The 12,090-nt window shown below is 55.9% G+C and overlaps 1 protein-coding gene across 1 annotated transcript; it reads left to right on the forward strand.

The window, feature by feature from the left end:
* Positions 1-1,135: 1,135 nt before the first annotated feature.
* LOC133263961 (serine/threonine-protein kinase pim-1-like) lies at positions 1,136-2,965 on the forward strand (the record flags this gene model as incomplete). The annotated part of the gene is given in 6 exon segments (XM_061443851.1): positions 1,136-1,417; positions 1,497-1,547; positions 1,818-2,184; positions 2,392-2,568; positions 2,810-2,900; positions 2,902-2,965. Coding segments are annotated over 6 exon segments (1,032 nt in total), but the record flags the coding sequence as incomplete, so codon positions are not given.
* Positions 2,966-12,090: the final 9,125 nt, after the last annotated feature.

The raw sequence follows: 12,090 nt of genomic DNA on the forward strand, positions 1-12,090 counted from the left end.
CTTTACAAATTCTTTTGCTATGTGACTCCATTTAGATCAAGAGATCTGAACCTTTTTAACTTGCTGTCTGGTCTTGTATCTTTAGCGTGTTTTGTTTCTGTTACTGTAAACTCGTACAGTTATATCCTGCACGTGAGCATACCTATGATTTGAGAAACCCAATACATTTATGTGTTCATCACAATCTCACCTCAATCCACCTCTGTGGAAAGGAAAAAGGGGATAAAATAAGCAGTAAATCGCAGCCTCCTTGTGACTTCCCAAAGCCTCCGGTTTCAGTTCTAAAGCCTCGTTCGCAGGGTCCCGAGGCTCAGGTTCGGTTTCCAAAGGCTCGGCCGCGGGGATGCTGCTGCCGGGCGGGGGGCGCACGAGCCCGGCCGCGGGGCTGGGCAGGGCCCGCTCCGCCGTTCCCCGGGCTCCCGCGGCCGCGAGACCCCCCCCGCCGGCCGCTCCGCCCGGTGGCAGCGGGCGCCCGGGCCGCGCGTGGACAGAGCCGTTGACAGCGAGGCTGCGGCGGCGGGGGCAGCAGCGGCTTTTGAGCGGCTTCTGAGCGGCTTTTGAGCGGCAGCGACTTCGGCAGCGGCTTCTGAGCGGCAGCGGCTTGGGCAGGAGCAGCGGCAGCAGCACCAGGTGAGGCGGCGGCGGCAGCTCTCGGCGGTCCGGAGCCCGCCCTCCGCCGCTCCCCGCGATGGTGCCTCCCCCGTCCCCCCAGCGTCCCCCCGCAGGGGCTCGCGGCACCGCTCCCCTCTCCCGGTACTGGCAGTGGCGGCGCTGGGCGAGCCGCCGCCGCTGGGTCTGGGTCTGGCGAGGCAGCGCCGCCCCCTGGCGCTCCCCGGCCCGCCCCCAGGCCCCGCCCCGCCTGGGGCCGGCCGGGGGCCGCCGCCCCCCACAGGTGCCCGGCGGAGCGCGGACCGGCGGCGGAGCGCGGACCGGCGGCGGAGCGCGGACCGGCGGCGGAGCGCGGACCGGCGGCGGAGCGCGGACCGGCGGCGGAGCGCGGACCGGCGGCGGAGCGCCCGCTCCCTCCCCGCCCCGCAGCCTCCCGGCAGCCGCGACCCCCGAGACCCCGGAGCGCGGTGCTGCTGCGGGGGTGCCGTCACCGGCAGCGCGGTCGGGCAAGGTGCCCGTGCTCCTCCTGACCCGCATTGACCCGTCGGCCTATCTGCGCTCCGGGACCGGCGGGGAGCGGCGCGCCGCGGAGCCTCGGCCGGGAAAGGCCGGGAATGATGCGGCTCCGCTCGGCCCGGAGCGCCCGGTGGGGGCCGGCGGGGACCCCGCGCGCAGCGACAGCGGCCGCGTCTGTCGCACGGGGCACGACAAGGAGAGCTTCGAGCGGCTTTACCGCGTGGGACCGCTGCTGGGGAGAGGCGGCTTCGCGTCCGTGTACTCGGGGCTCCGCCTGTGTGACAACAGCCCGGTAAGGGCGGGCCCGGCGGCGGGCCGGGGAGGCGGCGGGGCTCGGCTCAGCTCAGCCCAGCGCTGCCCTTGGCTCGCAGGTGGCGATCAAACAAGTGGCTCGGGAGCGCATCTCCTCGTGGGGCGAGCGGGTGAGTGCGCGGGGCCACCGGGACAGTGCGGGGCAGAGCGGGTGGGGGTGAGACGGCGGGGGGGAAAGTGGGACAGCGAGAGGGGAGTGGGTGTGGAGTCACCAGGGGACACGGGCCGGGTAGGGGTGCACCAGAGCATCCCTGGGGATTGCGGGGGGCACCTGGGAACAGTGGGGCCGGGCAGGAGGGCATCAGAGCATCCCAGGCAGGGAGGCACAGGAGCCCCGGGCCAGCATCGGCCCTGCTGACAGTGCCGTGGTCCCCCTGCAGCCCAGCGGCACTCGCGTTCCCATGGAGATAGCCATGTTGAGGAAGGTTCACTCCGGCTGCAGTGCCATCATCCAGCTCCTCCATTGGTTTGAGCTGCCCCACTCCTTTGTGCTGGTTCTGGAGCGTCCGGAGCCATCACAGGACCTCTCCGACTTCATCAAAAAATGGAGGTTCCTGCCCGAGGATCTGGCGCGGGGCATTTTCCTCCAGGTGCTGGTGGCTGTGCGGCACTGCCACAGCCGCGGTGTCCTGCACAGGGATATCAAGCCCCAGAACATCATCATCAACTTGGCCACCAGAGAGGTCAAGCTTATTGACTTTGGTTGCAGCACCCTCCTCAGGGACACAGTCTACACCAAATTTAGCGGTGAGCCCACAGCCCAGGGTGCTTCCCGTACCAGGCAGTTTGTGAACAAGAGTCACGTGCTGATGACGAGGTGGCGGGTCACACCGAGTGTGCGTCCCCACGTCCGTGGGGCCACCGGTGTAGCCCCTGCACCCCTGGGGATCCGCGGGCGAGAATCCAGGAGCAGGCGGCATCTGCCTAATGAGGTGCGCCCGTATCCTGTTGTAGGAACACCTTTGTACTACCCGCCGGAGTGGTTCCGCTGGCACTGCTACCACGGCCGTCCGGCGGCGATCTGGTCCCTGGGCGTGCTGCTGTATGAGATGGTGTGCGGGGTCCTCCCCTTCCGGTGCTGCGAGGACATCGTCAGCGGGCAGCTCTTCTTCCAGCACCGGATCTCTGTCGGTAGGTACCTGGCTTCACTGCAGCAGGGGAAGGTCGGGGTTTAGGGGGTGGCAGCTGATCGCCCTTGGTCAGCTGGAGGAGGTGGCCCGTGTCCTGCCATCCTGCTCTCCTCCAAACCGAGTCATGGAGCAGGAGGTCTGGGTGCAGCTCTGAGCGCACCCAGGCCTGGGCGCTGCGGACGGTGGCACAAGGTAGGCAGGAGCCTCCTGCAACTGAGCGGCAGTTCCCGGATTCTCCCCAGAATGCCAGCACCTCATCAGGTGGTGCTTGTCCATGAGAGCTCGCGACAGGCCATCCCTGGACGATGTGTTCAACCACCCTTGGCTGCAAACATCCACTGCCCCAGGAGACAGCCGCCCTCCACCCTCACAGCCTGAGCCAGCAGCTGGGCAAGTAAGCTGGGGGTGCCTCTTGGGGGGAGCGTGGGGTTTGGGGGTTTTGGCAGGTTGGGTTTTGTGGAGAGCGGGTGGTTTTGGGTGTTTGGGGGTTTTGGGAGTTTGGTGAGGTTGGGTGTTTTGGGGGGACTTTTGCAGTTATTGGGGGGCTTGTGGGGATTGGTTTCTGGGTTCTTTGGAGAGCAATAGGTGTCAGAGGGACACCTCATAAGAGTTAATTCTCCTCCTTGTAGCTGGGGCAGTGGTGAGGTTGGGCTTTAGTCTGAGGATAACGCTGGTAACACACCGATTGTATAGTGGTTTCTGATTAGCACTTACCCTGAGCAAGGCTGATTCAGTCTCTCATGCTCTGCAGTGAGGAGAGACAAGATCTGACAGCAAAGCAACAGACAAAGCGGCTACTCCAACACCAGCCACGAGCACTGCAGCTACTCCAACACCAGCCACAACCACTGCGGTGACACCAACAATGGCAACAGGCACCGTGGCTACTCCAATGGCAAGGACTGTCACTACAGCTACAACTCCAGCAACATGCACTGCTGCTATTCCAACCAGGGCAAAAAAAGCAGTGTGACTACTCCAAACTCAGTGACAAGCAGTGAGGCTTCTCAAACCCAAGCCACAATAACTGCAGGTACTACAAATACAGCGACAGACACATCGGCCATTCAAACGCCGAGGACAGGCACTGTGGCTGGTGCGACCCAATTCAACATGCCCTGCAGTTAATCCAGCCCCAGGCACAAGGACTGCAGTTACTCCACCACCAGTTTTAAGCTCTGCAGCTACTCTATCTCTGGGAAGGAGCAATGGTGCTACTCTAAGGCCTACTATGTATACAGTGGCTACGACAACCCCAGCCACAAACACTGCAGCTACTCCAGTGCACGCCACAACCACTGCAGCCTCTCCAACGCCAGTGACACACACTGCTGCTCCTGTAGCCCCATCAACAAGCAGTGAGGCTTCTCCAACCCAAGCCCTAAGAACTGTGCCTACTGCAACCATGGCAGCAGGCACATGGGCTACTCCAGTGCCAAAGACAGATGCTGTGGCTGCTGCAACTCCAGTGATGGGCACTGCAGGTATTCTAACCACATCAACAAGCAGCGAGGCTTCTCCAGTGCGAGCCACAAGCACTGCGGCTTCTCATTGCCAGCCACAAGCCCTGCGGCTACTGCAACCCCAGTGACTGGGACAGTGGCTACTACATGGCAACAATAGGCATAAACACTGCAGCTATTCCAGCCACTGCAACCAGCACAGCAGCTGCTGCAGTGCCAGCCACAGCAACGGGGCTACTCCAATGCCTGAGGCAGACACTGCCGCTACTGCAACCTCATTGACGAGCAGTGAGGCTTCTCCAAAACAAGCCACATGCACTGCGGGTACTCAAAGTACCGTGACAGACACATCAGCCGCTCGAATGCAAAGGACAGGCACTGTGGCTACTCCCGCCTCGTCAACAAGCACTTTAAACAATCCAACCCCAGGCACAAGCACTGCAGTTGCTCCACCACCAGTTTCCAGGTATGCAGCTATTCCAACTCTAGGAGGGAGCACTGCCGCTACTCTTAAGGCCTGCAACGTTTGCAGTGGCTAGATCAACCCCAGGCACAAACACTGTGGCTACTGCAAATCCTACCAGAAGCACTACAGCTACTCCAGTGCCAGCCACAACCACTGCAGCCTCTCCAACACCAGTGACCCATCAACAAGCAGTGAGGCTTCTCCAACCCAAGCCCTAAGAACTGTGCCTACTGCAACCATGGCAGCAGGCACATGGGCTCCTCCAATGCCAGGGACAGATGCTGTGGCTGCTGCAACTCCAGTGATGGGCACTGCAGGTATTCCAACCACATCAACAAGCAGCGAGGCTTCTCCATTGCGAGCCACAAGCACTGCGGCTTCTCATTGCCATCCACAAGCCCTGCGGCTACTGCAACCTCAGTGACTGGGACAGTGGCTACTACATGGCAACAATAGGCATAAACACTGCAGCTATTCCAGCCACTGCAACAAGCACAGCAGCTGCTGCAGTGCCAGCCAGAACAATGGGGCTACTCCAATGCTTGAGACAGACACTGCCGCTACTGCAACCTCATTGACGGGCAGTGAGGCTTCTCCAAACCAAGCCTCATGCTCTGCGGGTACTCAAAGTACCGTGACAGACACATCAGCCACTCGAATGCAAAGGACAGGCACTGTGGCTACTCCAGCCCCATCAACAAGCCCTGTGAGTAATCCAACCCCAGGCACAAGCACTGCAGTTGCTCCACCACCAGTTTTCAGGTCTGCAGCTATTCCAACTCTAGGAAGATGCAATGGGGCTACTCTAAGGCCTGCAACATACGCAGTGCCTAGATCAACCCTACCCAGAAGCACTGTGCCTTCTCCAACGCCACTGACAAACACTGCTGCTCCTCCAACGCCATCGACAAGCAGTGAGGCTTCTCCAACCCAAGCCCTAAGAACTGTGCCTACTGCAACCATGGCAGCAGGCCCATGGGTTACTCCAATGCCAAGGACAGGTGCTGCGGCTGCTACAACTCCAAAGACAGGCACTGCAGGTATTCCAACCACATCAACAAGCAGTGAGGCTTCTCCAGTGCGAGCCACAAGCACTGTGGCTTCTCACTGTCAGGCACAAGACCTGCGTCTTCTCGTTGCCAGCCACAAGCCCTGCAGCTACTGCAATCCCTGCGACTGGGACTGTGGCTACTACATGGCAACAACAGGCATAAACACTGCAGCTATTCCAGCCACTGCAACAAGAACAGCAGCTGCTGCAGTGCCAGCCACAGCAACGGGGCTACTCCAATGCTTGAGACAGACACTGCCGCTACTGCAACCTCATCGACAAGCAGTGAGGCTTCTCCAAACCAAGCCCTAAGAACTGTGCCTACTGCAACCATGGCGACAGGCCCATGGGTTACTCCAATGCCAAGGACAGGTGCTGTGGCTGCTACAACTCCAGTGATGGGCACTGCAGGTATTCCAACCACATCAACAAGCAGTGAGGCTTCTCCAGTGAAAGCCACAAGCACTGCAGCTTCTCATTGCCAGCCAGAAGCCCTGCGGCTACTGCAACCCCTGAGTGGGACAGTGGCTACTACATGGCAACGATAGGCATAAACACTGCAGCTATTCCAGCCACTGCAACAAGCACAGCAGCTGCTGCAGTGCCAGGCACAGCAACGGGGCTACTCCAATGCCTGAGACAGACACTGCCACTACTGCAACCTCATTGACGAGCAGTGAGGCTTCTCCAAACCAAGCCTCATGCTCTGTGGGTACTCCCCATACCCACAACTGCCCCCCAGGTGACCCTCAAGTAACATCCTAGACCCAAAACTGCCCCCAGAGTGACCACTCAGACCCACAACTGCCCCCCAAGTGACCCCCCAGACCCACAACTGCTTCCAAGTGACCCCGCAGACACACAACTGCCCCCAAGTGACCCCCCTGACACATACCTGTCCCCCAAGAGAGCTCGCAGACCTACCTCTGCCCCCCAAGTGTTTACCCAGTGACCCCCAGAGCCGTAACTGCCCCCAAATGATCCCCTCAGCCCTAAAATTGCCCCCCTAGTGGCCTCCTGGACCCACAACTGCCTCCCAAATGACCCCCCCAGTGATTCCCCAGTCCCAAACCTGCCTCCCAAGTGACCCCCAAGTGACTCCCCAGACCCACACCTGCCTCCCAAGTGACCCCCAAGTGACTCCCCAGCCCCACAATGTCCCCACAACAGAACTCCCTGACCTACAACTGTTTCCCAGCGGACACCCCAGTCAGCCCCAGACCCACAACTGCCCCATGTGCTCCCCAAATGATCCCCAACACCCACAACTGCCCCTCACTTCCCCGCTCCCATCCCGTTCCCATCCCGTTCCCATGCCGCTCCCATCCCGCTCCCATCCCGCTCGCATCCTGCTCCCATCCCAGCTCCATCCTGTTCCCATCCCGCTCCCATCTCGGCTCCCATCCCGTTCCCATCCCGACTCCGTCCCGTTCCCATCCCGCTCCCATCCCGCACCATCCCGCTCCCATCCCGTTCCCATGCCGTTCCCATCCCGCTCCCATCTCGTTCCCATGCCGTTCCCATCCCGCTCCCATCTCGGCTCCCATCCCGTTCCCATCCTGACTCCATCCCGTTCCCATCCCGCTCCCATCCCGCTCCATCCCGCTCCCATCCCGTTCCCATGCCGTTCCCATCCCGCTGCCATCCCGCTCCATCTCGTTCCCATCCCGCTCCCATCCCGTTCTCATCCCGCTCCCATCCCGCTCCCATCCCGTTCCCATTGATACAGAGGGTTGACCAATGTACAGGGGGGTAGTACAGGGATATTGTACAAGGGGGTTGTACCGGGGGGTTGTACAAGGGGGGTAGAGGAATTTGCTTGCTTAAACAAAAGTATTGTCTGTTGTAAATGCCTGCTGAGCAGAACAAAGGCACCTGGTCCTATTGATAAGCAAAAGTAGACACCTGGTCCTATTGGTAAGCAGCTATTGATAAGGAAAAGAAGGCACTTGGTCCTATTGATAAGCAGCTATTGATAAGGAAAAGCAGACACTTGGTCCTTTTGATAAGCAGCTATTGATAAGGAAAAGCAGACACTTGGTCCTTTTGATAAGCAGCTATTGATAAGGAAAAGCAGACACCTGGTCCTATTGATAAGCAGCTATTGATAAGGAAAAGCAGACACTTGGTCCTATTGATAAGCAGCTATTGATAAGGAAAAGCAGATGCCTGAATCTACTAACAAGGGGAGAAGCAGATGGTTTATGGCTGGGATACCGGGCCAAACCCTGAGGCCATATGTGAAGACTGAAAGGTGAAAAGTGCAAGGAGAGGAAGACTCATTTACTTCATCTTGAAGACCCCTACCCACAGGAGGAAGACTCAGTTACTTCATCTTGAGACCCCTGCCCATGACCAGAGGGGGCGATGCGCAGGCGCAGAGGACCTTCTGGCTCATTATAATACGAAGCGGGGATAGGACATGAATATGTATAGGCGTGTTGTGCAACCTTATGAATATGTATAACTTTAGAGGATAAATGTAGAGGGAAACAACACTGAGGTACGCATGACTTTGAGGAATTATCCCCGTGCGTCTCAGCGCTGAATAAAAGCATACCTACTTTACAACTTTTAACGAGTTGTGGAGTTTATCTGCGCATCACCATCCCTCTCCCATCCTTCTCCCATCCCGCTCCCACCCCGCTCCCATCCCTCTGTCATCCCGTTCCCATCCCGTTCCCATCCCTCTCCCATCCCGCTCCCATCCCGTTCCCATCCCTCTCCCATCCCGCTCCCATTCCACGTTTTCCTTTTCACATCCCCCCCCCGCCCCCCCCAGTCTCGGCGCGCCCGGCCCCTTCCCGCCGTCCCCTCCGTGGCGCCGGCTCTGACGTCATCCCCCCGCGCCGCCCGCTGTCATGGCGGCGGTGCAGGCGGAGGATCCTGTCGAGGGCTGGAGCTCACCCGCGTCTGCCCCGGGAGCAGGGTCAGGCCCCACAGCTCTGCTCCTGCCAGCGCTGCCGAGCCCTGCACTCACTCGATGGTGCCATCGGAGCGCCCCACACAGCGCAGCACGGGCTGGGCCGTTGCTCTGGCTCCGGCAGAGGCACAACTGCCTCGGGAAGCTGCCAGCGAGCAACGAGAGCTGAGAAGCGGCTGCAGAAGGGCTCTGCTGTGGGGCTGAAAGCCAAGGGTGCTGCAGGGAAAGGAAAGGAAGGGAAGGGAAGGGAAGGGAGAGGAGAGGAGAGGAGGGGAAAGGAAAAAGACTGCAGAGCCTCAGCCCTTGGGCTTCCTTCAGAGGAGGTGGCGGTGCTGCCCTCGATCCTGGCTGTTCTCCAGGCCTGACCTGCCCTCAGGGGGCTGCAGGGGCCTCTGCCGAGGCCAGCAGCGGAGACAGGATGTTCTGCACAAATGTCTGCCCCTGATCCTGGGCCTAACTCGGTGCTGAGAGCTCTTCTGCAGCCAAATGGGGATCGTGTTTTGCAGTCACGCAGTCACAGCCTGGTTTGGGGTGGAAGGGACCTTAAAGCTCACCCAGTCCCAACCCCTGGGTGCCCAGTGGCCATGGGCACGATGCTGCCGCCATCACCAAGCCGTGGCGGTCGCTGTGGATTTGCCCATTGTGATGGGGCCTCCATGGTGAGCGTGGGCTCTTTAAGGAGGGAGAGCCTTGCAGAAGAGACCCCTCTCTCAGGAGGCTGCATCTCCCGGGGCTGCCTTGCGCATCCAGGTCCGTGTTCTTTGACTTTGCAATCCTGTTTTAGTGTTGGCTTGAAACACATTGTGGGTGCAACGCAGGAGCCATCTGTGTGCAGGAGCTGCTGGTATCAGAGGAGATGAGAAGGTGTCAGGGCCCACCGGGCTTAAAAGCATTTATATTAGTGTGTATAATTTGTAATGATAACACATATGTTACCGTTAAAGTCATTCAGAAAAACTAAGACACACACACACACACACACATATATATATCTGAGCCTGTAACGCTGTGGCAGTTCTGTAAAGTCCACTTGCCAGTAGTCTTGTGGACAATTGCCTTTGTTGTTCCAGGTGGGGGGCCTCTTAGCATCGTAAACGAGGTTCACACTTCTTTATAACACTTTTATAATTCCAGTCATTTGCATACTCAGAACTTGGAGCTTTAAAGCCTCAGTCATTATTTTGTTCCCCCTTGTGTTGCCTGGTGGTTTTCTTCTCATAAGAGGTTGGGCAGCTATTACTTGCCTGTTTGGTGTAACCCACCATTCTTCATCGTGTTTCTTGGCTCCTAAGACTAGGTAATTTTCCATCCTCTGTTTGATAACTTGGAACTTCATTATCCAAGCTCTGATACTGATGAGGCAATATTAATGAAAGGTCCCCACCCACAGCTTCTTTGGCTGCTTTGTCAGCAATGTGATTACCGATATTCACTGGAGTGTTATCAAACTGATGTGCCTTAAAAGCAAATTTTGACTTTCTGACAATTTCAGAAGTCTCAGTAGCACCACCAGCTCAGCTTTCTGTGCTGATGTGTTGGGGGAGGAGGAATGCAGGGCTTTAGTGTCTCTTATGTTTGGTTTAGCTCTATTATGTTATGGTCTGTAAACAGTTGTGAGTCAGCTCTCCTGCTTCTGGATCTGTTGTCAAAACCACTGCTGGTTCTAAAGGTTTGATACTTTCAACTCTACGTCCTCTTGTCATAGAAGCGCAGCCTGCCTGGGGAAAGCCACTGACTACTTTTCTGTTCCAGAGTGGTTATTAGCATGTGAAGTACAAATACAGACCATTTTTGTCCCAATGTATTCAATTTCTTGCTTCCAGTTTTATAGGATACTGTTTCTGTCTTAGCAGTGTGATGTTTGGTTTTAGAAGAATAGTTACTGCTGCTGCATCTCGTGATTGTCCTGGTGCTCTGGCAGCCCATATTTGCAGATATACCCGCTTCCTCTGGGATATCCGGCTCAGTACCTGGTTTCTGTAACATAAAAACTCGGGCCTCCACAGCCTTTTCATCAGGAACATGTACCTTAATTTTCTTTCTTTAACCCTAATTGCTGCATGTAATTTACTCAGTGTGCTGTTATCCAATAGCAGCACAGGGCACTCAGGCATGCAAAGGAATTTATGGGTCAACATCTGTTTGCCAGTTTCTCAAACGTAAAGGAAGGCCGGGTTCCTGTCCACCTGTGGCACCAGTGCCTGAAGCTGTTTCTTTGCTTAATTGCCCTTTACAAGTATTTATAACAGAATAAGTAGTTTCTGTTTCTACAAGAACTTTTACCTTCTCATTCCCCAACCTAACTGTAGCCAGGGGCTCTGCTGGGCTGGGATTCAAATCTTCCCCCGCTCCTCCTCAGTCTTCCTCTAAAGTAATAATTCTCTCTGCTTGTCCTGATGTTCCACTAAATCTCCGGTGTTTATTTTGATTCTGAGGGCATTTTCCCTTTGAGTGCAAGCTGTGGAGTCTGTTCACAAACCTTTCCATGTAATCCTTGTTTCCTCCCCTCCCTTTCTTGGGGGATAGCTACAGGCAGCAATTTTTCTCTCTCTTCTTTCCCCTAAAGATTCCAGTTTTACTCTGGAGCTTATCTTATGCTCCCGCATATATATTAACAAATTCCTAGTTGAAACCTGACACACTATAACCCACAAAACGCAATATTGTATTATATTAATTCTATCAATAATATATATATTAATAATCAGGGACTGAAAGCCCTCCCCAGTACCATTGAACCATTTGAACCATTGCAGAGAACTTGCACCAGAGCAATATTAGTCCGATTGTGATAAGTCTCCAAAGCCACATCCATTATTTTTACCAAATCACATTGGTCCTCCCCCTTAAGCTTTTGTACCTTTTTCCTTATGTTTTCCATGGATTGACTTTTTGTTAACTGGCCTAACTCTTTCCTTCCTTCCTCTGATTCGGGATCAATATTAGTATATTTAGACATCACCTCTTTTAATCTTCCCATGAATCCAGCAGTTGATTCATTTACATCTTGCTCTATTTCATATAGCTTAGACCAGCTCACTGCCTTGGGGACCGCATTCCTAGTACTGACTAAAATCTACCTCCGATATTGTTTCAAAGCTTGCCTGTCCCAGTTAGGATTGGGGGTAGGAATGTGAAGATTCACTGTACCTATCGCTGTGCCTGCTGTTATTTGTTGCTCTACTGCGGTCCGAGCTGTACGAATAATCGTATTTCTGTCAACACTCTGAAAGCATGATGTGTAATTAACAGCCACTTGTTTCCAACTCTTCAAATCTATAATGGTAAAGGGAATCTTCATCATGAGCAGACCATCATTGCGCACAGCTTGTCTTAAAGGGGCAATCACAGTTTCCCCTCATTTTCCCCTCATTTTCCCCTAGTTTGCCTTGCTGTAAGGCAAAATCCTTCAGCCCGACCCTCCCTATATCTCAGGTGCTTGTGCTTGATCCTCACTGTCAGCACCTTCAGCCCCATTATTCACAATACCCCTTCTCCAGGGGCCTACCATCAAATCCAAATCCTCCTCCACATTCCTCAGATGTTTAGTGCATAACTGCCCTGTGGTGCACAAAGACCAATAGCATTTAAGCAAATTTTAGTGTCTTTCTCCAAAGACA

Source organism: Pezoporus flaviventris, unplaced genomic scaffold (assembly GCF_033815535.1).
Source record: "Pezoporus flaviventris isolate CSIRO_AGI_PZ_B2104156 unplaced genomic scaffold, CSIRO_AGI_Pfla_v1 ptg000551l, whole genome shotgun sequence".
NCBI classification, from domain to species: Eukaryota; Metazoa; Chordata; class Aves; order Psittaciformes; family Psittacidae; genus Pezoporus; species Pezoporus flaviventris.